At 37.1% G+C, this 22474-nt stretch overlaps 1 protein-coding gene across 2 annotated transcripts; it reads left to right on the top strand.

Annotated features, from left to right (window-relative positions):
• The first annotated feature begins 105 nt into the window (after positions 1–105).
• KRIT1 (KRIT1 ankyrin repeat containing) lies at positions 106–20387 on the top strand. Of its 2 annotated transcripts, none has more exons than XM_079299986.1 (18): positions 106–241; positions 1165–1237; positions 2158–2279; positions 2537–2696; positions 3223–3315; positions 4270–4399; positions 6402–6645; positions 6927–7042; positions 7459–7602; positions 8632–8788; positions 9068–9175; positions 10814–10970; positions 13048–13199; positions 13836–14002; positions 15817–15904; positions 17568–17774; positions 18061–18177; positions 18634–20387. In XM_079299986.1, exons 3-18 carry the CDS (start codon positions 2178–2180, stop codon positions 18700–18702), a joined length of 2211 nt encoding a protein of 736 aa, XP_079156112.1. In that variant the 5' UTR covers positions 106–241; positions 1165–1237; positions 2158–2177; the 3' UTR covers positions 18703–20387. The 2 variants fall into 2 exon arrangements, with proteins under 2 accessions (XP_079156112.1, XP_079156111.1); XM_079299985.1 differs by having other exon boundaries at positions 1165–1489.
• Positions 20388–22474: the final 2087 nt, after the last annotated feature.

Raw genomic sequence — 22474 nt, 5'->3', positions numbered from 1 at the left:
GGCTCACTCCCTCTTTCTCCGCTCGCGGTCAACAACCGGCGGCGGCAGCACAAGTTCAGGCCGCCGACCCGGAAACTCATCGGCAGCCGAGGCCCGCGGGGCTCCGACGGGAAGCGGATCCACCGCGCCGGGGGAGGGAGCGGGGCGGGGACGGGGCGGAGCAGGCCGGGACGCGGGGCCTGGGCGGCGGGCGCGGCGGGAGGATGCGGCGGGCAGGCGGCGGCAGGCGCCACCGAGGAAGGCAAGGCAGGCAGGGAGGGAGTGGGGCTGGGGCGACCTCCCTCACCCCGGCCCCGGGGCGGTGCTGAGGGCGGGGGAGCCGCTCCCGCCCCGGGGGAAATCAGCGGGAGCTCCCCTCGGGTGCGGTGCCCGGCGGCTCCTGGGCGCGGCCGGGGAAGTTTGGGGGCGTTTCCCGGCCGGGCAGTGCGGGGCGGGAGATGCTGGAGTGCGGGGCCGCCTCCGCCCGTCGCCCTCCGGCCGTGCCGGGGCGAGGCAGCGCTGCGGGGCTTCTGGTGCCCCCCACTCCCTCCCTCCCTCCCTCCTCCCCGGCGGGGCTGGCGCGGCCGGGAGCCCCGCGGGTCCCGCGGGAGGCAGGAAGGGTCGGCGGTGCTGGCAGAAGCCTGGGTGAGGCGTGTGCCTTAGACCGGCAGCCTTTGGAATAGGGCCGCGCTGTTAGGACCTGGCTTTGGTCGGAGTCAGTTGGTGGTGGTGTTTTCCGAAGCTGGAGTGTTTATTGTCACATCCTTACAGCCCCACCCTTCTTCATTCTCACTTTTTGTTTTCTGGAGTTGTGTTGCAGTCTCAGCGCTGTCGGTTTCAGAGGCATGCTCATCCTGCTCTGAATTTAGTGCACAGCAGTGGCAGAGGGAGTTCACCCGCTGCTTGTTTACCTGTCCCACCACCTGTCGTCCAGGTGCCCCAGCCGCACCAGCGCAAGGTTCCCTCCACAAGGAAACCCAAGGATGGGGTGGGATGGGTCAGCATGCTACTTATTTAATGTTTTTTTTCATCCAACTGTAATGCAAATCACTACAAAAAGCTGTTTCTCCTCAGATATTATGCTGTTCACATACCATCATTAAATTCTCTAATGTATTTATGTTAACTGATGGTGAAAATATCCCTGCTGTTACTTACGTTGAGGTTTTTTTGATATCTTTTCAGGTAGTCTTGATCCCAGGAAAAATACTGGACTAAGGGCATAGGAATCTGAAGACCTCTGTTTCTTCTAGAAGAGGTGGAGAAGCTAGAAACACTAACGTTTAAAATATGTGGAGGAATTAATCTGCAAAAAGCATGTGCTTACTGGTGCTATGGAATGAAAGGGTGTTCATTTGCAGATGAAGAAAATGATCAGCTGGAAGGTGGAAATGGTCAGACATAACCTTCTTTCTGGAAGCTGATATGTAATTTAGCTTTAGGAGGTTTTCCATATAATTTCCATACAATTTTGTGATTTTAGGAATTGTCACCTTGGTTTAACGGAAGGGTAAGCAAAGCTTTTTCTTAAATCTAAATGCTTCTATTCACTTTTTTTCAGAAACTAAAGATATATTCCTTTCAGAACTTCTATTTGAATTAATTGTGCACCAGTTTGAATCCCCACTGAAATAAACCTAAGTAAATGAATCCATATTAAAGTTTATTTTTATCAGCTTTGTTACTTGGCTGTAGGCAAGACTGTGTTCCACTTTGTGGGGGGGAGATGAAAGCCAGGTATTTTCTTGAAATCCATGTGGAACTCTTAGAAGTGCAGTACTTGCTACAGCACAATTTATAAATTACAGTGCTTGTCATTTTGAAATGGCTTTCTTTTTCAATTTAATATATTTTACAGAGTTTAGAATTTCTATGGCCTTTTTCTATGGTTTGCAAAATGGGGAAGATAATTACAAAGTGGGAAAAAATACATTGGTTTTATTTTAAAGATGGGTTAGAGAACAAGCTTATTTGTATCAAATCTATATGACTTCCTATTTTCTCCTTTCATAAAAAGGAATTAGAATTATATCAGCCATTGGCATTTCTCCAGCTAAAAAACAATAAATGAATAATGCAAAGCATCAGTGCATATGAGCACTGCATCCTGAAGTTTAACGTGCTGTTGGATGTTTTTTTCAGCTGAACCTTTTCTTCCTGTTTATTCATTATTTCCAGTGATAAAGTAAGAAGGAGAGATGGGAAACCCAGAAAACATTGGAGATGCATATGTTGCTGTGATCCGTCCAAAAAATACTGCTAGCCTCAATTCTCGGGAATATCGAGCTAAATCCTATGAAGTAAAACTATTTATTTTCTTTATGTATTAGTTTGGCTTTTTAAATACTATAGTAAATATCTAGTAATGTAACAGAAGAAAATGTAGCCTTGTCTTTTGCTCTTTAGTCTGCTGCAGAGGTCATTTTGACTTCACCATTCTGCTCTTTAACATTTAGTACTTCTTGAATTTTGTTACTACTTTTACAGTATTTTTTTTAAAGTTCTGTGTTTCTTTCGGCTGTGCTTAAACTTCTTTGGTTTCATTATTGTTTGAAAGATTTTGCTGCTTGAAGTTCCCATTGAAGGCCAAAAGAAAAAAAGAAAGAAAGTTTTGCTGGAAGCTAAACTTCAAGGAGGAACTGAGGTAACCCAGAGCATCTTGGATTATGTATTAGAAACCACCAAACCAATTTCACCAGCCAATCAGGGTATTAAAGGTAAAACCATTTTAATCTAATTTACTATTGATAACACCATGAAAATGTTTTTTTAATTGGCAAGGTTGTGCGAAAGCATGAAATATAAAAAAAGAAGATAGGTTTTGAGGTTCATCAAGAAAACCGAAGCCAACTACACAGCTGAAACCTTGCATTTACCTTTGTTTCTCTTTACCTTGCATTTATCTTTTTTTCTCTTTACCTTCCAACTGTATTAAATGCTTATTACTAAAAGATTATTGATAAATGAATCTTCGTCTGTGCTGCTTCTTCACCTCAAGAAAAGTTAAAAAGTGCTACAGTCGTATAATTTTTTCATATTAATGGGTATATACATAGTTTTTCATATATATTTAGATTTTCTTTGCTTTCTTTAGATTATAGCTCATAATTTTTTCTTCCTAGAAAGCAGGAAGATTGAATCTGATAAGCTTTCAGATAGCCAACTCAAGATTTTTTCTTTGTTTTGATGATTTATTAATTGTTTTGTGGTTTGTCTTTTTTTTGTTTTTAAATAATGTGCTAGGAAAGCGTGTGGTATTAATGAAGAAGTTTCCTCTAGATGGAGAGAAGGCAGGCCAGGAGGCATCTCTCTACATTGTTCCAACTGTTGTGAAAGGTAACACTGAGCATGATTTGTGAAGCTGCACCCATTTTAGCAGAAGTTCACTTGAGGGCTTATTTTTTTATATTATATATTATAAGTTGTGTATATCGATCTTTCTGGTATATAATATATATATGTGTGTGTGTGTATATATATATATATAATTATATTTTATATATTTATAAATTTAATTTTTTTTAATGTATTTAAACATTAGAGGTTTCAGGCAGGTGCAAAACTCCCTGAATAGTTTATACTTTGAAGAAGTTACTTAAAATCAAGGAAGAAACATTTGGTTTAGTGTATTGTCTTTGTTTTTGTAACAATAGCACATTTCTGGTTTAAGCAGCATTTGTGCACTTGGTTATATTTCAAAACACAGGCCTTAACTTGTGTAGAATTTGCTGAATGCAACTCTAAGACATCCAACTCAGTTCAGTATTCTCTAGTCAGAACAGAATGCTTAGTAAGTCTTTAAACAATAAGTAAATTCTTTAGAAAGCCAAGTAAATTACTTGTCAGGAAAATATTATTACAATATTAAAGTAAAATGTCTGTGTGCTTTTGGGGAAACTTCTTCATTTTTGCCTCACTTACAAGACTTGATAAAACCTATCAGACACCATTGTGGAGTTACCAGTACCAATACATACCCCTCCTAGTCCTGAATCATCATTTTTTTTTTTTGGTACCAGGATGCATTTAACATTTATTCCTCAAATGAACCTGATCACTCTGATAGAATAGTGACAGAATATGTAGGGGTTTCAAAGCTGACCTATTGGGTTGTGAATTGCTATGTAATAGCAATTGTGATAGCTATCAATTAATATTTAAAGAAAATTAAGTCATTCTAGTCTATTGTTAGAATATAGTCTTAAGTAGGGATGTGTAACTACAAAAAATGCAGAGGGGAAAATAGTATTCTTCTCACTGATGTGTCTTCAGAGTATGTTTCTTTTTCAGATAATACAAAATATACATACAGTCCTGGATGCCCTGTGTTCTACTGTTTACAAGACATCATGAGAGTCTGCAGCGAATCCAGCACACACTTTGCTACGCTTACAGCAAGAATGTTAATTGCCTTGGATAAGTAAGAGACCATCAGTAAAAATATATTGAAATGAAAAGTTTGATATTTTATATGAAAATATAAATATATATTAAAAAGATAATATGTCAGTGTGCTACACAATTTTTTGTATATTCTTGTGGTTAAGAAAGAAATCATCATGGTGTTTTCTTTGTGTTTATCAGAAATGGAAACCTTGACAAAATCTGCAAAAAGACTTTGCTACCTGATCTAAATCAAGTAGCTTTTTGGAAGTTCATGCTCACAGTGAATGTTTTGTAAAATCATAATGTTTAATCTTCTGTAAATGACATAATTGTCATTTGAGTAAGAGCATTTGCCAGAGTGTAGTAAAAATATCCTGTAATTGTATACCATTAAGACTTGCATTTAAATTAAATCTCCCTGTAGAAAGGGAGTGCATCTTCCCCAGACATACAAATTTATTTGCAGTAGGGAATTAACTTTCAGAAAGTTGTTCAGCCAGATTTATAGTAGTTTGAAATTTGAATACATGAACAGGTTTTGTGTTGTTTGGTGGGGTTTTTGTTTGTTTTTTCGGGGTTGTTTTATTTTATTTTATTTTTTTTCAGTGATTTTTTGTAATGTACGTTTACCCAAGAAATACCAGACACACTTGTGTATGAACTTACTTGCAGTAGTAAAGTTAGTTCAAACCTCTGGCTAATGCAAAAATCATGCTGCAGGCTATTACCTAAAAGGTTCTGTGTGGAGGGTTTTTACAGTTAGTAGAGTTGTAGTATTTCTGTGTATATCATCATACCAGTTAAATTTATTTGCTGCTTGTTGAATGCCTTCAGGCTCTAAGTTCTGCTTAGAAGTGTTTCAAGCTTCACAAGAAGCCTTGGAGGTATAATAGAAAATAGTTGATATTTTTTATTCTCTATGTACATAATCTGAAACAATACTTCTCAAATGTTCAAACTGCCATATTTAATTCATCTGCCAAATATTTAGAGAAAATACCTTAGAGGGTGTTTATAGCACAATGACTACAATTTTACTGTCTTTCTGCCAGGACCATGAGTAAGTGAAGACAATGCTGCTTTTGCAGGACATTATAGCTTGGATCTAGGACTTAAAAATAGGCCTAAGCATATGCACTGAACTGCAGGTTACCTTCTGCCATCCTTACATATGATTCTGAGACAGACAAGATCTGTGTGTTCTGTCAGTGGATGTTCAAAGCACGTACTTACTTCTCTTTCTTCTATATTTCCAGGCTCAATCAAACAAAATTTATTGTATTGCAGCAAAGCACATTGTTACCTAAAGCTTGTGAGAAAGCCTGTGCAGAAACCTTATAAATACAAACCTGGCTTTAGACCTCTAATGTACCAGTTAATATAACACTAAAACAATTTTAACAATTCGGTAAAAATATATTTATGCAAAACTTGGGATGAGCAACTTGTCCTGAGCCCTGTGTTATATTGCATATGTGGTAGGGAAAATGCAGCAGGTGTACAGTACTGACTTCCCCTGGTAGCACAGAATAAGAGAGCTCTAAAGCTCTTCAAGACACTTAGCAGTTTGGAAACTGGACTTTCTGGTTTGTTGCCTTTTCCTGTCTTTCCCTAATGAGTTGAAAAGCTTAAGTCAGTACAGATATTGAAACTCACCCTTAAGAGAACTGCTTTAGGTTTCATAATTTGTTCAGAGTAGTAATGTTAATAAACTGAAAGTAAATGAAATGGTGACATGTTAGTGTGGTTTTGTGGTTTTAACCAGTGTTACTCTTAGTGCATAACTTCCTTCTCTTTGAGAGTTTGCATTTGAACAAAATTGAGCAAATACAACTGTTTAACAGAATGTAGTTAACAAATTTCACATTAAGGGAGTAATTTAGTCTTATAAAATTGGCTGTGCACATTATAATTATTTTTTTAAATTCAAATGTGTGGTTATCATATCTGCACTCCTTAAACAAAAAAATGGACAGCATGACCAAAATGATCCTTTTCTACCTGAAAATTAATTACTTGCCCATCCTTTCCTGCAGGTGGTTGGATGAACGGCACACACAGTCTCATTCCATCCCAGCTTTATTCAGACCATCTCCTCTTGAGAGAATTAAAACAAATGTAATAAACCCTGCCTATGCTATAGAACCTGGTCAAACAGAGAGCTCATTGCACATGGGTTATACTGCCCTGGAAATAAAGAGTAAAATGCTGGCATTGGAGAAAGCAGATATGTGTATCTACAATCCTTTATTTGGATCTGACCTTCAGTATACCAATAGGGTAAGAACTATATTTTTGTTTTGTATTTGTGAAACATACATACTCCTTTTAGAGTTCATTCATTCATTTTATATGAGAGTGTGCTCACATCAGAGTTGCTTATTTAGCAGTAAGTGTGCCCTAGTTTTTAAAATCCTTATATTTGATCATAATTCTCTTTGATTATAAAATGTTACTATCATGACTTTTGTTTCAAGAGAATACCTGGCTGGAATGGGGAATTGTGTAGCCAAATACCAGTAAGATATTTTTTCAGTTGTGTTTAAATTATGTCTTCACAGGTTGACAAGGTGGTAATAAATCCATACTTTGGCCTTGGAGCCCCAGACTATTCAAAGATTCAGATTCCTAAAAGAGAAAAGTGGCGACGTAGCGTGAGCAGTGTCACAGAGGACAAGTATTATGTTACATTCCTTTTTTATAAATTAATAATTTTGTTTTGTTTTATTACAGTAGCACTTGGTAGACTTTGAATGAGATTCCTGTTACTTTAGGCTTCACTGTACAAACACATATTTTCAATGAAATTCTATTTGAAATGTCTAAATATTGAAACACAACAGTTAAAGGATGAATCAAGAAAGGTGGGGTAAATTCTAAACATTAGAGAGGCATTTCTTGCTCTAATAAATAAAAATTTCTGCATGACAACCTATTTGTATGAATACTGGCACATTTTAGCTGCATGAACTTCTCTTTTATTCTTCATGTAGATCTATGGTTAGTGCTATGTTAATTTTTATAAAGTTGATGTTCTCAACAATTGTAATATTTCTGAACAGCGTTTTTCCTGTTTCTTCTTTTAATTTATAGGGAACACCAGTGGGTAGATGATTTTCCTCTTCACCGCAGTGCTTGTGAAGGCGACTCTGATTTACTAAGCCACCTTCTGGATAAAAAGTTTTCTGTTAATCAGTTGGATAGTGACCACTGGGCACCAATCCATTATGCATGCTGGTGAGTCAAGGATAGTTTTGCCAATCAAGTGCATTCTAGCTATCATGATTCTTTAGCGCTATCACTTACGTAATTTATCAGCCTCCAAAAGAAGAAATAAAAAAAACCCTCTAGTCCTTTAATGCTTTGATTATAATATATATTAGTGTTAACCTTCTGAAAGGAAACATTGCTTCAGGTTTTGAGATAATTTTAATTTAAGTGGTTTTTGGGGAGACTGGTTGTGGAGATCATGTCATTGCTTACTTATTGCCTCTTGTATCTTGTATCTTGACTATCTCTTCTAATTCCTGCTGGAGGCACTGGGTCTACTTTAGCATGGTAACTTTCAGTTTGTATTGGCTTAACCCTGTGACCAGTTTTACAGCACAGGAGTAGCTGAGCATGTTATGGCACAGCTTTTAGTGGGAAGCTGGACTAAGTGATTTACAGAGGTCAGCATGTCTGATTGTAACTCTGTGATTTAACATGTAAGTGCTTGAAAGCTTTCCTCAGTCATAAAAATGCTTTTGTTTTATCTTTATGGAAATTAGCCTTTTGTATATATGGAATAACATGAAAATCACACTTGGTTATAAAAAGCTCACAATCTTACTTGCTTTTTAGTGTTTGTCAGAAAGTTTATAAATACTTTATACATAAAGTATACACAAGAGTTACCAGTTATAAGAATGGGGGTTTAGAATCATCAGGATCCATCTGCATGACAATGAGAATATGAACTCTGATTCTCACACTGATTATTTTTTCCAGACAAAGCTGGACTCTGCCATGACTGAATTGCTGCAACTACCCAAACTTAGCTAGCTTAAAGCAAAGCTCTGTTTGTCTATAATTAATCCAACCTATGGTTACTAGACCAGTGATTACCAAAGAAGTGTAGAACTGTTATTAATTTCTACAAACTTAATTATGTTCCATTGTATCTGGTGTAATTTGAAAACTAAAAGCTTTTCAGTGTTAAAAAAAAACCACTTGGACCATCTGAAAATATTTGTTGTGTCTGTTCTGATATAAACATGTCTGCAGGTATGGAAAAGTTGAAGCCACTCGAATGCTGTTGGAAAAAGGGAAATGCAATCCAAATCTTTTGAATGGTCAACTTAGCTCTCCTCTTCATTTTGCTGCTGGAGGTGGGCATGCTGAAATAGTACAAATTCTACTAAATCATCCAGAAATTGACAGAGTAAGTTCTGTTTGTTGTATGGAAGTAGCAGTTGTAGCAACAGTTTCTAGCTTGTGTTTGAGAAATATTTTGGTGTTCAGATCACAATGTATAAACACAATGATCTTGCAAAGCAATTATTGAAAAATAGTTAAATATTTTTCATTAGCTCTACTTTTTCCATTTTGTATCAATTAAAAGTTTGAACTCTTGTATCAAGGATTTTAATTATCTCAAAAATGTGTAAATGTTTACCTGTCTCTAGTGAAATCAGTGTAGAATCACTGTTTCTCTTTGTAGCACATCACTGATCAACAAGGAAGATCTCCGCTGAATGTCTGTGAAGAGAACAAACAAAATGAGTGGGAAGAAGCTGCAAAACTACTGAAGGAAGCCATAAACAAGCCTGTATGCATTTATTTTCTAAACAGTTTAAAGTTTATATTTAATTTGCACTTAATCTTGTAGAAGAGCTAAAGTCACTTCTGGCTGTTACTGGAAATGTGCAGCATGTTGAAATTGTTAGTGTAAATATTGGCAAAATGACATTTTGTCTATTTAAATGTTTCTGTTCTGTTTCATGGCTCAAGAAATACATGTAAGACATGTAAATACAATGCTTCAATTTATTTGTAGGAGTATCACATCACCTGCTGATTTTCTGTCTATATTTGATCATGCAGCCATCAGCTTCCTTTGTGCATTCTTACCTTATATGTTGATAAACAATGGTATTCAGCTGGCTAAATGTAGGCTTCTATGAAATAGGCTTTTCATCAGTTAGTCAGTGTAGGTAGGCTTCCTTGGCAGCCAGTGGAGTTTTCTCCAGGACAGGAAATAAAATTTACAATGCAATTTCTCTTATCCTGAAGTAGATTTAAAATTAACTGAATTACATAAACCCACTTGTTTCTTTTCTTTGACTTCAGATGCAACCTATATCCCTGTAAGTAGGTGGTACTAAACCTGTCAGTTTTTCAAGATGTTTTAAATTATCTTCATTTCACTCTGCATGAATGATCTTCCAAAATAATTAAGGAAGGAACTGACCTTTATTTTAAGGATCTTATTATGCAGTAGATCATGTAAAGGTGTGTGTCTCTAATGACTCTAGAGACTAATAGACACGTTTAAGTGGATTTCAGAGTGTAATGCATGATGTTATGTTGTCACTTACTACTGTTGAATTAATACAATATATAAACTCCCCCTGTAAACTACTACAGTAGGAATGAGTTGCTACTGCAGCAAAAATAAACTGATGTTTTCCATTCCAACCTAATTTTCAATCAGTTGTCATTTTCCAAGCCATCTATCGTTTTTTCCAGAAGTTTTTAGGAACTCAGTTTTTGATGACTTAGTAGATGTGAGGAAGAGAAATAACAAATTCCTGAAATGTTTTTATTCAAGCAGCTGAAGCATCTAACTGTTACAGAAATGAAAACAAGACATTTCATTGATTTATGGCTTGTGTATACATGCTTTAAGCACCTGATTTATGTTTATCTTTCAGGAGGCATACTGTGGGCTCACATGCAATTCAGTGAAAGCCAAGGGAGTTCCAAAGGGGAAAATGAATTATAATCTAAATAAATCTAATAAATAATATCACAGGAATGCTATAACATTTAGTGAGATTGTGTTCTTGTAGCAGGTTCTGAGAAAGGGATGGTGCTTCGCTCTAAAAATAAGTCTTTTTAGTATAGGAGGGAAAAATTCATAACATGCCAGTAAAAGCAAAGTGAATGTTTTGGGATATGCCTAGGCAGCTGAGCCCAGATCCCTACTTGCCTTTTAGTTCAACAGAAGTCCTCAAAATACCAGCAAGATCTTTCTTGGCGTTACTGTTGTAAAAAGCACAGTGTAAGAACTTTCACAGGGTATGAAACAAGCAATTTAGGTAAACAATAAATATGCAGGAGTTGTGCAATGTTATTTTTCCCAACATTATAGATATTGCTGATATATGGTAAAACTACTTTCCTCACTAGGAACACCAACAGAAAGGATTTTAACAAATTGTTTAATATGTTCCATTTTATGTAGTATGAAAAGGCGCGAATTTATCGCATGGATGGGTCGTATCGCTCTGTGGAGCTGAAACACGGAAACAACACAACTGTCCAGCAAATAATGGAGGGCATGCGCCTGTCTCAAGAAACTCAGCAGTACTTCACCATCTGGATCTGTTCTGAGAACCTCAGTAAGTAAAAAAGACAATGGTTATACTTGAGGGTTTATCATAGTTTGTTTTGGCTTGCCTTTAGGAAAAAGTAATGCTGTCTTAGGAGAGTAGGAGATGCTCTCTGGCAGGCTTTACAGCCTGGTGTCTCCAAACTCCTTTGAGAGCTGTGGAGAGCTTCTCTGCTTTAGCTTTTTCTTTAGGTGTCCTCAATAGGTCTGACTGTATCACTCTGGCACCTATAATGTATTTCATCCAGGAAGATGAGGCTATTCCAGGTTGCCTTTCTGTTACAGGGCACCTTGGCTGTCATACTAGTAACTTATCTTTTTTCTTCCCAGAGTATCTGAATTTGGATGCATGTATTTGTTTTTATTAATGTTTATAGTCTTTTTAAAACTACTAATTAAAGTAAGATGGTTAATGTTTTTTCATTAGGTGCTTTAATCAAATGAATTTTTCTGTGTTTTGCACCAAAATAATTTTTGATAAACAAATTTTAAAATATATTTTGTGCGAGAGAATTCTGATGTAAAATATTTTGTTCATATTTGTGATATTTTTTGGTATTTCTGATCTAAATAAAAAAGATACTATAGTTTTCATTTGAGATATATAGCAAAAGATAAATAGAAACCCAAAAGAGTGAACTAGTGTGGTTGGGTAGTTTCAGGTAATGTGGTCATCAATACTGCTGCAACATGATAGCTCTGGGACATGTTGAGGATTACAAAGCTCAGTTCAGGTCTGCTGTTTACAGTGTCATTAACACAGAAGGCTTGGATTTAAAATGTTATTTAATGTTGCCAATGCTCCTCTATAGTGGTATTGTTACTTTTTTTTTTTAAGTAGCTCTATTATTGCAGGAAATATTTTGGGTTTTTTTAATCTTCTGGTGTCATACCATTGGCCTTTTTAATTTGCTGTATGCCACATGACTGCTGTAACCCTCAACTAAACATAGATGTTAATGTGAAGGAAAGAAAATGTTTAAGGGTTAAAGTCTTGGCTGCTTTTGCCTTTTCTGAATATCTATGTAATATTTTCATAGAGTCACTGAGGTGACTTGCATTTGGGTCACCTTGCATTTGGGGGAAAGAGCTCACTGATACATTGTGTAAAAGCAAGTAATTATCTTGATATTTAGCCTAGATTTGAAAATAAGCTCCCAATTTATGGCTTCAAACAACTAACTAATCGACAAATTTCATTATAAAAATGAAATGTTGCAGTTTGTATACAACTTGTAGGGACCATAGGTTTCTTGCTTGTAGGACAGATGATGCTTTTCTGTGTTTGAATGTAAGATGGATAAGTTAAATTAACAGATAATTCTCAGTGAAAGATGTTGCACTGTAAGATATCCTTTTAAGATTTTCATATCATGTGAAATGCCAGTGTGAAAGCCAGAGCAGTAAGGATGAGGCAGATACAGCCTCCTAGAACCTCACTCCTAGAAAAAGCTAAGTGGCAATTCAAGGACAGGCAGGGTGAGTGAGTAAACTAAAGGTACAGACTCTATTACATGCTAGGACTGAAAGCTGTGTATTAATTTCTCAGCTTTCATCTACACAGGAGAACATGAAACATTGATTGACTTTAGCCTGTTAAAAATCAAGACATTTTACAGATTAAAAAGAAAAATGTCTGTTCTGAAAAGTTTATGGTTTTTATATATATACAAAAAGGGCAAATACATTTATAAGATGAATTGTATCTGTATTTTTCTGTCAGAAATAAGATTATTGGACTTTGTATTTCTTCCATAATAATAGAGACAATAGTCTCTCTTGTTTTATTATTGTGAAGGTCAGTCTTGGTACTCCATTAAATTTTTAAATAGCACTTCACTTCTGACAAACTGAAAATAATAAAGTTTCAACACTATTGCATTTAGTGAATTGATGCTAAGAATTTTATCAATAAATCCATATTTTCAAAACCTTTTCTATATAGCAGTTTAGAAAACATAGGGAAAGTATTTGTTAATGAGTCCTCAGTTTCAGATACTCTGGGTTTGGTGCAGCATTTAATAATTTGTGTGTGTGTGCTGGGTTGTTCTGTTTGTTTATTTAGAAAAAAACCTGTTATATTTCAGGTCTCCAGCTGAAGCCATATCACAAGCCTTTGCAGCATATTCGAGACTGGCCTGAAATATTCACTGAACTGACAAACTTGGATCCTCAAAGGGAAACTTCACAGCTTTTCCTGAGAAGGGATGTGAGACTTCCACTGGAAATAGAAAAAAAGGTCAGCACTTGGAAGTGAATGAAATTATGGTCAGACTCAGAACACTTTGACTGTCAACACTCAGTGTGTATAGTGACCGTAGTAATTTCCAAACTTACTTAAACCTGACATCTCCTTTTCTGTAATGGTTTGAGTCTTCACATTCTCCCCTCCCTCTCTCTTGCCTTCCTGCCATCTCTTTGTTCTTTCTCTCTTTCTTACCCTCTCAGCTGGGTTTATCCAGGGTCTCCATGTGTCTCTGTCTGTCATATGGCTAAAAACAACCTGCCTGATTTTCTTCCTTGTGCTGTTGTTTCTCAGTTATTTAATTTGTTGATTGCAAGGGGGTTATTCAAACATGTTACCAAAACTAAATTCATGAGGAAAAAAAAAATCCACAGATGCCAGTATTTCTGTGAACTTTTTGATTGGTCATGTGTGCTAGTTGCTTTTCATCGGTGTGTTGGATCAGTGAAGTGTTGAAGTAAGTTAGTGAAAAGCAGTGCATATATTACAAAGCACCACTAAAATGCACACTTCAGTCAGGATGACACCTTTGTCTTCTGTCTCTGAATCAGTGTGAAATGTATAGTTTCTAAGCTTTTTTTTTTTTTTAATTTATTTATTTTAAATTTATTATTTAAATCTTTTTAACAGATTGAGGATCCATTGGCTATTCTTATACTTTTTGATGAAGCCAGATATAATTTACTGAAGGGTTTTTATACATCACCTGATGCAAAGCTGATTACACTGGCAAGTTTGCTTCTACAAATAGTCTATGGAAATTATGAGAGCAAGAAACATAAGCAGGGCTTTCTAAAGTAAGTATGTGTTCAAAACTTAAAATTATGGCTTAGATTAAGTATTTTTAGATAGCGCTTACTATGGAACCCTCAAACTTTGGGTATATTTGTTGGTTTTCTTCATCACTGAGCTATAGTTCAGAGTAATCACATTACACTTGCAGCATTAATATAAGTTGCACATTGTGTGTGAAAATGTATTAATCTAAATTATTGCAGTCCTAGACAGAGGGGTGGAGGTTCTGTAGTGTGTAAAAGCTGTTCTGAGGTACAGTAATAACGAAATAAACAACAGTATTCATTTGGAGGGTTCTGACAGGACTGAGGCTTTGAGCAACGTTGAAGAAACATCTCATTGTGGCTGTTGGAGCAATGTCTGGGATTGACTTTCCCTCTTTGGACAGACCATGCAGCGATATTGTTTCTCTTCTGTGATTTGTAGCAGAAATGCTGTGCTAAATTGGTCAAACCCATAGAACCAGTAGGGCTCAGCCAGATGGTATTTTTCTCTCTCCTTCTCTCTGCATGCCAGCACAACAGTAGCTGAGCTATTTTAGGATGGCTTGTTCTTCCCACACACATTTCTACAGCAGTATCTGAGCCCATGAAGATTCCAGTTCTCTACTGTGTGCACCTTCACCCCCTGCCATCTCCACCTCACTTCATTCATGGAACAGTATCTGTGTTGTTCTGGAATGCTGCTATGTTTCTCATCTCTTATTCGCAGCATCAGCTGAGCTGCCTTGCCCTGGTGGGTGTTTGCATGCATTGTCCTGCAGTTACACAGCTGGTGGATGGAGCGTAAGGAGAATGGGGTTTAAGTGGGACTCCTGTATGAGTGTGCAGTTCAGTGCAGCTGAGTTTTGTATGAAACTGACTCCCAGCAGCTGCATCTCCACACTGAGGCATAGCAGTACTGTGGTTCCAAGTTCATCCTGCTCCATGGAAGTATTTGGCTCTACAGACAGGAGTGCCTGCAAAGATTGTTTGGGCTAGATAAAAAGCCATTTGGACATGCTTTCCATCCATATTCACATAGTTCTTTTTCATGAAGATGAGGAGTTTCATAATCTGTTTTTTTTTTTTTGTAGTTGACATAAATGTTCATTAAAAGACTAGTAATTCCAAAAATATATCCAGGCTGTTGTTTGTATGAGAGTATCCTTTACCTTAAGGATCTGATGCACTGTCCAGTGCAGGGTCTTTGCATGGCAGATCATATATACTGCCAAATACAGTTAAAATAAGTTACATCACTAGGTCTTGAGACTGTCTTAATTATACATAAAAGCAAACTAGTAAAGGCTTGCATTCTTCTTTTTAGTGTCTTTTGTTTCCTGCATTGTGTGGGGTTTTTTTTAAAAAGGCAGTTGATGTAAGTAGCTTCTCTTTCATATAAGTTAAATATGGAAATTAATTGGGCTGAGTCGTTGGTAATGCTGATTACAGGAGTGAAAGGAAGACTATCTACAGTTTATCATATTTTCTGAGTATGTGATATGCTGATGTAAATGGTATTTTGTATATAATTTTGACTTCCAACCTGGAATTCACCAAACTGCTCTCTAACCAAGTATGAGTTGTGTCTTCTGCTGGCATTTCCTCTCTGTGCCATGTCCATGATGTGACACAGAGTGTATAATATAAAGCTGAATCTTCATGAACTGAGAATTGCACTGTATCTTAGGAAACCATCTCATCTGATGAGGCAAGATAGAGTAGGAGCTGTCTAGCTCAATATGTGACTTGAAGGTACAACATGGCAGACATTGTTCTTTTTTCTTACTTTGTTTAGTGAAGAAAAACTTTGTTCCTCTTTGTTTTTCTCTTAGTGAAGAAAATCTTAAATCTATCGTTCCAATAACTAAACTAAAAAGCAAAGCTCCTCATTGGACAAATAGGATACTTCATGAATACAAGGTAAGATAAATAAGCAGGTAGTAGCTAATCCTGTTCTTAAACACTTCTGACTGTTTGGTTGTTAGTTAATGAACAGAAATACTAATATAAAAAGCTAAAAATGTGTTATGTTCTGAATTTTTGGGATGGGTTGCTGGAATATATTTCTTGTATAGTTACAGATCTTTTTGTTAGAAGTAAGTATGTTCATTATCTGTTCATTTACCTTCAATGTTAGCTGTGTATTGGGCACACTTTCAATTCAGGCATAAATATGTAAAAATTACTCTGATTTAAATTTGCATGTCTGCTTGTATCAATAGATCCCCAGAGTCCTTTTTGTCAGTGTGACTTGTATCGTAGGGATCTGGTAGCGCTGCTGATGTGCACGTGCACACACACACACACAAACTCCTTTGATTAGAGCTGTTAATTGAGCAAAAATTTTAATTTTTTTGGACTTGGGCTGCTTGTGTAAAAATGCATCTGACTGAGGATTGTGGGTACCAAATGAGGTCAGATTAAATTTGTGGTCTTCACAAGTAATTGTGGAAAAAGTGAGGTGTGCCAGAAAGAGAACTGATGTGCATCACTAGAGGTAGCTTCCAGGAAACACTGCAGAAGCACCCAGGGGATATTTTCAAACCTTGCCTCTCATTTTGAGATGGGATTATTCAGTCATGAACTTTCTTTTGGGGCCACACCTTTTTTTGTCAGAAATTAGTAGAAATTCTTTTTAATTAGAGATGAAGTGGGGGGGTGATGGTGGTCTAAGATTATAGTGTAGCAAAGTTGTCTCTACTCTGTCATCAAGTTATATGTAAGAATGAGCATAGCTTTCTTGACTTCTGCTTTTGGGACATTATTTTGGGGTGTGGGGCATGGGGGAAAGGGGAAGGCAGTTGCAGTCTTTTGCCCTGAAGATTTTACGTTAGAAATGGCTGTGTAGAATTCAGGTAAGCTGTAAGGCAGGGTGTGGGTCCAGAGAGGCTGATCCTGTCTACCACACCCACAGTCATAGCCCCCTAACTGTTGGAGATTTGTGTTCTTCCTTGTGTCTGTGCCTTCTGATCTTGTCCGTGGCCCAACCCATTTTTTGTTAGAGTGGTTGTTACCATTCTGGTTTGAGGAGCACTGCAGCAATAGACTGCTGCACTCTGCTGAGAAGAAAGAAACAGAAACCTGTCTCAATCTGAATGAAGGCTCCACTAATGAAAAGAGGTCTCCATGCACCTCTCTTTTGCTTAGAAAAGAAAAAACAATCCATGTTTTTGGAAGGAAGTACTTGCTCATCTTGCCATATCTCACTGGATTGGACTCCTTAAAGGAGGAAGAATGCTTAGTTTTAAGAATTGTGATATATTTAGTATCAGATGGGTGCATAGCTGCTGATCCCAAGTCCCAGTTCCTTCTGAGAAGGGCAAATCTGTGGGGGAGCCCTTCAGAGGTTGTGTGTCTGTGCTCAGATTTCCAAGGCTCATATAGATATCTGGGTTCTGCCTCAGTCTCTTCTAGCACTTGAGCCTTTCCATGGCTCCAAGGTTTAATTTAGCTGTAGGAAGGTGGTTGATGGGAAGGCACTTTGGAAATATGCATTTAGTAGGGATTGCACTGAACAGTGGATTTTCTTCAATCACAACTGTTTGGAAGGACTTGCTGATTGCCATTGTTTCTTTATTTTTAGAATCTCAGCACCAGTGAAGGTGTCAGTAAGGAGATGCATCACCTTCAGCGCATGTTCTTGCAGAATTGCTGGGAAATTCCTACTTATGGAGCAGCTTTTTTCACAGGACAGATATTCACCAAAGCAAGTTCAAGTAGCCATAAAGTCATCAAAGTGTACGTAGGAGTAAATGTAAAAGGGCTGCACCTCCTCAACATGGAAACAAAGGTCAGCTTAAGTGAACTGCCAGTGGTAACTGTAAAACTTAATTCTCTTATCTTAAAAATCTTTTACTGGAAGCAATTTACATCCAACTGTTTAGTTAAACTTGACTGAAAATTTCCAAGATTTTAAGTTCACTAAAGTCTTGCATTTTTTCACTTTACTACTTTATGAACTACAACTGAGTTGTGGAATGTAGTGGTTTAATCTAAATCCTGTCTTTGTGAATGAAGTTTAGTTTGCAAGTATGGAGCAAATTTTCTAAGTGACAGTTTCTTATATTTGTTCATAGGCTTTACTCCTCAGCCTAAAGTATGGTTGCTTTATGTGGCAGCTGGGAGATGGAGATACGTGTTTTCAAATCCACAGTCTGGAAAACAAAATGAGCTTTATTGTGCATACCAAACAGGTAAGCACTATCATTTGGCATCCTTTGCATTCAATTTTTTTTTTTTCCTAAATTAGATACAGAAGTCTGTTTTCTCTTTAGATTGACCACTTTTGCATAGTATAAGCCTAAGCCAAGTCCCCACAAAAATTATTTTAAAGCTTTATTATTAATATTTCAGAATGTTAGCTTGTTTTTTTAGTATGTGAAGCCTTCAGAATTCAAATACATAAAATGAATCTATAATAATTACAATAAGCCTTTTGTTTAATTGAAACTGTTTCTTGCATGTGCCAAATCCCGCATTCTCTTAGATTAATTCCAAATATAATGAGATTGAGAGAGCTGAAGGCAGTAACTTTGTGATCAAAAGTAATGAAGTTTGAGATTGGATAAAGCTGAGAATTGCTTTTGTCATGTGCTTGATTGTCATAGTTCTGAAATGCTGATAGAATTTAATTGCATCCCTTTACATAGGCAGGACTCGTTGTAAAACTCCTGATGAAATTAAATGGCCAGCTAATGCCAACTGAAAGAAACGAGTGATGGAAATGAAGAATAGTTACAAGATGGCATCTGATGGCTGAGCAAAAAAAACTTGTTCCTCTTCGTAACAGGACTTCCATGTACATGAATTTTACACAATAGAAAAGTAATTTGTACAGTTTTTTTTTAACTTTGTACAGAAGCTGCATGGTTTATTTTTTTAAAAAAACTATACAACATATCTATTATTTTTATAAATATTTTTGTGTTTCATATATTAATTATTGTAGGGCTTAAGCTTAATCAATAAAGCTGATGAAATCTAAATGGTTTACCGAGTTCAACAAGCATGAATCCAGTAGAGCTTTTGTTCCCAGAGAAATATGGGACTTCCAGTGCCATTAAGCAAGCCTCAGTTAACCTATTTACCTTTCGTGTCATTGTGTGGAACATCAAGGACATGGTATATGTTGGAGTATTTTGTAGATACCCTGTATTTTTAAGATACTATTGATAAATATGCTTAAGAGACCAATTAGACCAGTTAGACTGTTGAGCAACTACTTTTGATAAACTCTTGTTTTTTATTTGGTTTCTGACAAACATTTGAGCTTGCTTTATTTTTACTCTTAACTTTCTCATAATTTGTATTCATATTTATTCTAAAATACTGCATGAGGATGCCAAAAGGGAAATACTTTAAATCATTCAGAAGCCATATTGAATGTTTAGCATGCTTGTTTTGTAAAATGGATTTTTACTTTTGCTGTGCAATATAAAATGTATGTATGGAGGAGAGGGAGACAGGGATTTACAGATTAACCTTACTCAGAGGACTTCAGAAAGTTTAATAAATCCTACCCTGGATTGCAACACATATGCAGTAATAAAAACTCATACAGGAGGTACTAAGTTATTTCTCTTAAATAATTTTCCTACTGATAAATTCAGTTTCTTCAGGCTAAAAGCAGTGCAGGATGCAGGAATGAAGATTACAAGGAATTCAGATACAGTTTGTAAGCATTCTGCCTACTCTTTGAAGAGTCAGGGTTGGGGCTCAACAAGTTGAGTCCCAAGTGTAAGGTGAGATCCTATGCAGTCTGAAACATATCCTTGTACATGAAAATAGTATCTGTGACACAAATCTTTGAAATTTCTGGTTGTACTTCAGGGTTTTAAGTGCACTTGACTATTTCTTCCGTTTAAACTGCATGCTAAAACAGTGTGCAATATTTTGTAAAAAAAAAGCTTTTATAAAAAAAATAAAAATTAGCACTTGCCTCTAAGTTTTCAAATAAAAGCTAAAATGAATGTGAAGAACTGTGCTGTTGTATAGTAACTTTACTCATACCTTACTAGTAACTGCAGTTTAATAAATGAAAGTAGTAAGCTGTTAAAAACATGAACAGGAGACTTGTATTTTGTATTCTTCTTAGCAAGCTGTACTTTTCTACTTAAACTTCACAGGCCTAAATAACAGAGAATTTTCATGGATTGTTATGATGCTTTACTTAAGGAAAATAATGCAACAGTCAGGTCCTTCATTGTGCATCCCTGCTATCACTTGGCACTGGTATCAGAAATACATTTCTCTACATAGCACTTTCTTAGACAACTAGAGGAAAATGTTAGGAAGGTGTGTCAGTTGCCTATATAACTATACTATCAATATGCCTTATTGCTGTGTAGTGCTTTCTGCTAAATTCTTATTTATTACTACCTAATAAATTGTTTGCAACAAGTCATATTTGGTGTTTCTATTTTTGTAGTCAGCATGAAGGTGCCATCAAATGTACACCAAGCAGGTGTTATTACCAAAGAGCAGTAGTTTGTAACAGACTCATCTTTCTAAGGTATGTAAAAAGGAAGGACCAGCAGGAGAGTCCCATGATGACTCTTAATTAAGGTAGTGCACTTTCGAAACTGCTCAGGAATTTACCAGGTAAACTGGAAACTGTTCATTGTGGCAGGCAGAGGTTTGCAGATGTTGCACATCAGTGGAGCCACTGAGCATCAAGAGCCCAGTTCTGCAATCCCAGAGCTTTTTGGCACCTCGGTTCTCATGCTGCCCTGCTGGGGCAAGGCAGGTGTGTGCTCTCCTTTCATCTGGAAGCAGGGAAATAAAAAATAGGAACAGAAAGAAATCCAACACTACTGAGACAGACCATTGGTAACAACCTGCATATCACTACCAAACAAAAAACTAATGAGAATGAGCTGCAAGCTGGGCAAAGCTGACATTTGTACCTTTGTAAACATGGGATGCCTAGCTCACCACGTCTATAGGGCATCTAACAAGCACTTTCTTAAAAAGCAAGAACCTGTACAGTTGCCAAAAGCATCTTGAGCAGAACACTTAACCAGGCCCTTTAAGGCCAAGTAGAACACTCAGCTAGGCCCTATAATTGAGAACTTAAAACTGAAAAAGAGGCACAGTTTTACCAAGTGGAATAACTGACCCCTGACCCCAGTGAGCAGCTTGCTCAAGAGGGAAGCCTGGGTCCTGGGGCTATGTCCTGCTGCTGCTGCTGCTTGGTGCAGGGAACAATTGCTCCAGGGAGGTGAGGGTTTCCCAACCATTCTCAGGTTGGAGTTGGATGCAGTTTAAGGCTGGGCTGTTGACTGAAAAAAGAAAGAAAGCTTCAACAGAAACAACATACATGATTTACAAAAGCTGTTTTACCTTAATTGTTATTACTATAGGGTTAAGTTATAAAAAGAATGTACTAAATTACTATTCTATATAAATTTAAATATAAATATTACACAAAAATGAAATAAAATACTCTGGATATCCTCTCCCTTGGAAGAAATAGACTGATGCTATTCCACCAAAAATGTCCTCACTTCATAAACTGACAGAGCAGAACGTCAGTAACAACCAGTGATAGCTCTCATGTCCCCTGAAAGAATTGTCAAGGTTTGTAAATACCACGGATCTCTCTCAATCACTACAGCACTGATAAATTTCCTTTGGCATTGAAAAGTGTTGAAACTTCAGAGCTTGCAGGCAACAAATTGAAAACTATATCCCATAGCTGACATGAAGAAGGTAGTCAACACTGATTCCATGCACACATCAGCATTCACAAGTGTTCTCTGCTACCTCCACTCATCCAGTAATACTCAGCACACAAGACCTTGATACAGGGATTACCAGAGGATATTACATTTAAAAAATTACAAGAATATTCATTCAGTAACAAGTTTATGCTTTTGCCTGTTCACCTTTTCCATCAAAGTACTCAGAACAGATGGCAACAAATAATTTATTTCAGATGAAGTAGGGAATTTGTGAGAATTAAGGATTCTGAAGTTTGCAAAAATTTATTTAGAAGCATTACAGATAATCTTTGCAACTGTACCCTGTCGAAATGTCTCACTATAACATATGTCATGTAATGTATGTATGTAATGTCTCATTGTTTGCAATGATCAACCAGTTTCCCTCTAGTATTCCCAGATTTACACATTTAAATTTTAGAAGCGGACTGGGCTCACTGGATGAACAAATACTGCCTTTAAAAGACCTACCCAATTTTCTGGAAATGCATCCCTGTTGAATTAAAAAATTGTATATGGACAACAAGCTGAGCTCGGCTGCGATGAGCTCTCCTTCCAAAAGCAGCTTTGTGCACTATTTGATCTTAAACACTTAGATCTTAGCGGAAACTCATTTCAAAAACAACACCGGGATTTTCTGACATTAAATACTTGGAGCATCTGGAATTAACCACAAATAAGCTCTCCTCGTGCTCCGCCGGGCTGTCAGCGGGGCCGCCGGCAGCGATGCCCGAGGGCCGGCTCACCGTCAGAAGCTTCATCCGCGGTG

This window comes from Erithacus rubecula (genome assembly GCF_903797595.1).
Source record: "Erithacus rubecula genome assembly, chromosome: 3".
NCBI classification, from domain to species: domain Eukaryota; kingdom Metazoa; phylum Chordata; class Aves; order Passeriformes; family Muscicapidae; genus Erithacus; species Erithacus rubecula.
This window is presented reverse-complemented; position numbering and strand designations above follow the sequence as displayed.